At 23.2% G+C, this 2,694-nt stretch overlaps 1 protein-coding gene across 1 annotated transcript; it reads right to left on the reverse strand.

Moving 5' to 3' along the window:
- Positions 1-510: 510 nt before the first annotated feature.
- Positions 511-2,271, reverse strand: LOAG_14391 (SCP-like extracellular protein; the record flags this gene model as incomplete). The annotated part of the gene is made up of 4 exons (XM_003149886.1): positions 511-663; positions 888-1,040; positions 1,530-1,683; positions 2,201-2,271. 4 exons carry the CDS (start codon positions 2,269-2,271, stop codon positions 511-513), a joined length of 531 nt encoding a protein of 176 aa, XP_003149934.1.
- Between the last annotated feature and the right edge of the window lie 423 nt (positions 2,272-2,694).

Consider the following 2,694-nt stretch of genomic DNA (forward strand, 5'->3'; position numbering starts at 1 on the left):
AACAAACTTTAATTAATTTCAACAAATGACAAACAACTGATAAATAAATGAAACTTTTGATTTGCATAATAATTTGATGATATAAATTAAACTTTTAACTTATTTTAATTACTAATAATGAAATGATAAACGAGCAAAATATTTTAATTCATTTTCATTTTGTTGTAAATGAAAACTTATTGATAACATAACATATCAATAATAATAACATGATATTAGCAATGATGTATTTAAACAAATAATCTATGAAATTTTTTGATCTTACAGTAGGTTTTAACAGCTTTAATTAGTTTTAAGTTTTGATACAGTAAGTTTTGATCTTTTTGTTCTTACAGTATCTTACTTTTAGTTATTTTGAATAAAAATTCTAGGGGAAAAAAAAAGAAATACGATTTGTTCAATGCTATGTTTTTATCATTGATATTTGGTAATATTTCAATTTTAATCATTGATATGATTAATTTTGTCCAAGTTGATTGGCGAATAGTCTAATTTTAATCACTGATATGATTAATTTTGTCCAAGTTGATTAGCATCCAAATCAGGATCAACTTCTTTCCATGATAATGATGGCGCAAAACAAAGACCCTGAGAGCATGCTGGAGCATTTGATGGACAATCACTACATCGTGGCTTATCACCAGCCCATGTAAATGCTGGAATCTAAAATTTTAACAACGATAATTCATAAAATTTATTATCAATTCTTTTATTTTTAATTTTATAAAAAAATTAAAATTTTTAAGATTTGAAATATATCAATTGATATTTTGCTAAATTTCAATCAAATTTTATTATCATGCTATGATATTATTGTTAAAATCAAGAAATTTTTCTAGACAAAGAAAAAAAAAGGAAAATAAAAGAGATAAAAATTGAAAACATACTGCAAAGAAACCATTCCTAGTAACATAAACCGTATTTCCTTGTGGATTATAATGACAAACAAAAATATGTCGATGACCATGATTTTGTGTACCCCAAATATTACGACATTTTGCATATCCACAACCAACCAAATTTGTTTCAGCCCAAACTACCTTAAATCATTTTAAATGATTAAATTTACCATATCGTAACTGATATTGTTATCACAAATATGATCAATTAAATTAAATTGCTATATTAAGATTGATAATGTTAGCATCAATTAAATGATAAATAATAAAATAACCTTTATGAACTTATCGAATTAATTATGACATAATTAATTACTATTTCATAATTTTAGAAACTATATGATTTAGAAACTATATGAATTGTAACATTTATTGTATAATCGTAATTATATGATCATGATAGTATTATTGTTTATGATTAAAACGATGCAATTATAGCCATGCTATCATTATCATTAATCATGATATCATGATAAAATAATTAGAATTATCTAACATATATATTGCCAACATTATTATTATAATATCGTGGTGATATGATTAAAATGTTATAATAGTATCATAATATCATTATTAGTGATAATGGGAATGATAACAACGATAATATTAATAAGAAATATAAATAAATACCTGGACATAATGTCCACAACAATGTTTGTAAGCATGTTTACAATCACATCGTGAATCGTATACTTCATTAAACCATCGTGATACTGCTTCCGTATAATTGGAATACGGTGCTGCCCAAATATTTTCGCCAACATTTATTCGATCGGTACTATGTCTATAATTAAATTTAAATTAGAGGCTAATATATTTTTTTCAATTTTTAAAACAATTTTTTGATTCTAATATAATTTCCTTTCTTTACTTTTTCTTTTTTTAATGTAAAAGAAATCAAATATGAATAATTGTTAGGTATATCTTTTTTTTTTAATTACAAAAATATCCATAATTATTTAAAAACTTTCTTGTATTTATCAATAAAATTCAAATATTTCATTTTTACTTTTAATTATTTCAGATATTCAATAAATTTTATCAGCAGTTCATATTTGTCAGTGTCAATAATTAATTGGTCAATTTATTAAGCAATAAAATAAATGTTATATAAATGATCTTATTTCAAAGCTTCTTTATACCCATATAATTACTTTTATTTTGTTAATTAATTAGCTGTCAATTTTAATCTGTAAAATTTCATATAATAAATTATCAAATGATCATTTTTACGTGCAATAATCATTGTAATCTTTCGTCAATCATTATAAATAATCAATCATGCATGATTTTTACCATACCGAAAATCGCATCTATTGGCATGTCGTTGAGCGCTCATCGCCAATTCGTCTGACCAATGCATCAATAACATATCGGTTGCTGGTATCTGAATTATTTTTTATTTTTCATTGTCAAACTTCCATTTAACTATTAAATCTTTTTTTTTTTCAAAATATAGCACATATTTACATAAGAATATCGCTTACTTTATTTTATGTTAAGTATGATTTACAGAATGTATCATATCTGTTCATCATTGATCATTGAACTTTGTTACGTGACTTTTACAACATTTATATTATAATCATATCATTGATTATTGAACTTTGTTACGTGACTTTTACAACATTTATATTATAATCATATCATTGATTATTGAACTTTGTTACATGACTTTTACAACATTTATATTATAATCATATCATTGATTATTGAACTTTGTTGCGTGACTTTTACAACATTTATATTATAATCATATCATTGATTATTGAACGTTGTTACGTCATAAATGTTG

The sequence above is a fragment of the Loa loa genome (genome assembly GCF_000183805.2).
Source record: "Loa loa unplaced genomic scaffold supercont3.187, whole genome shotgun sequence".
Taxonomy (NCBI): Eukaryota; Metazoa; Nematoda; class Chromadorea; order Rhabditida; family Onchocercidae; genus Loa; species Loa loa.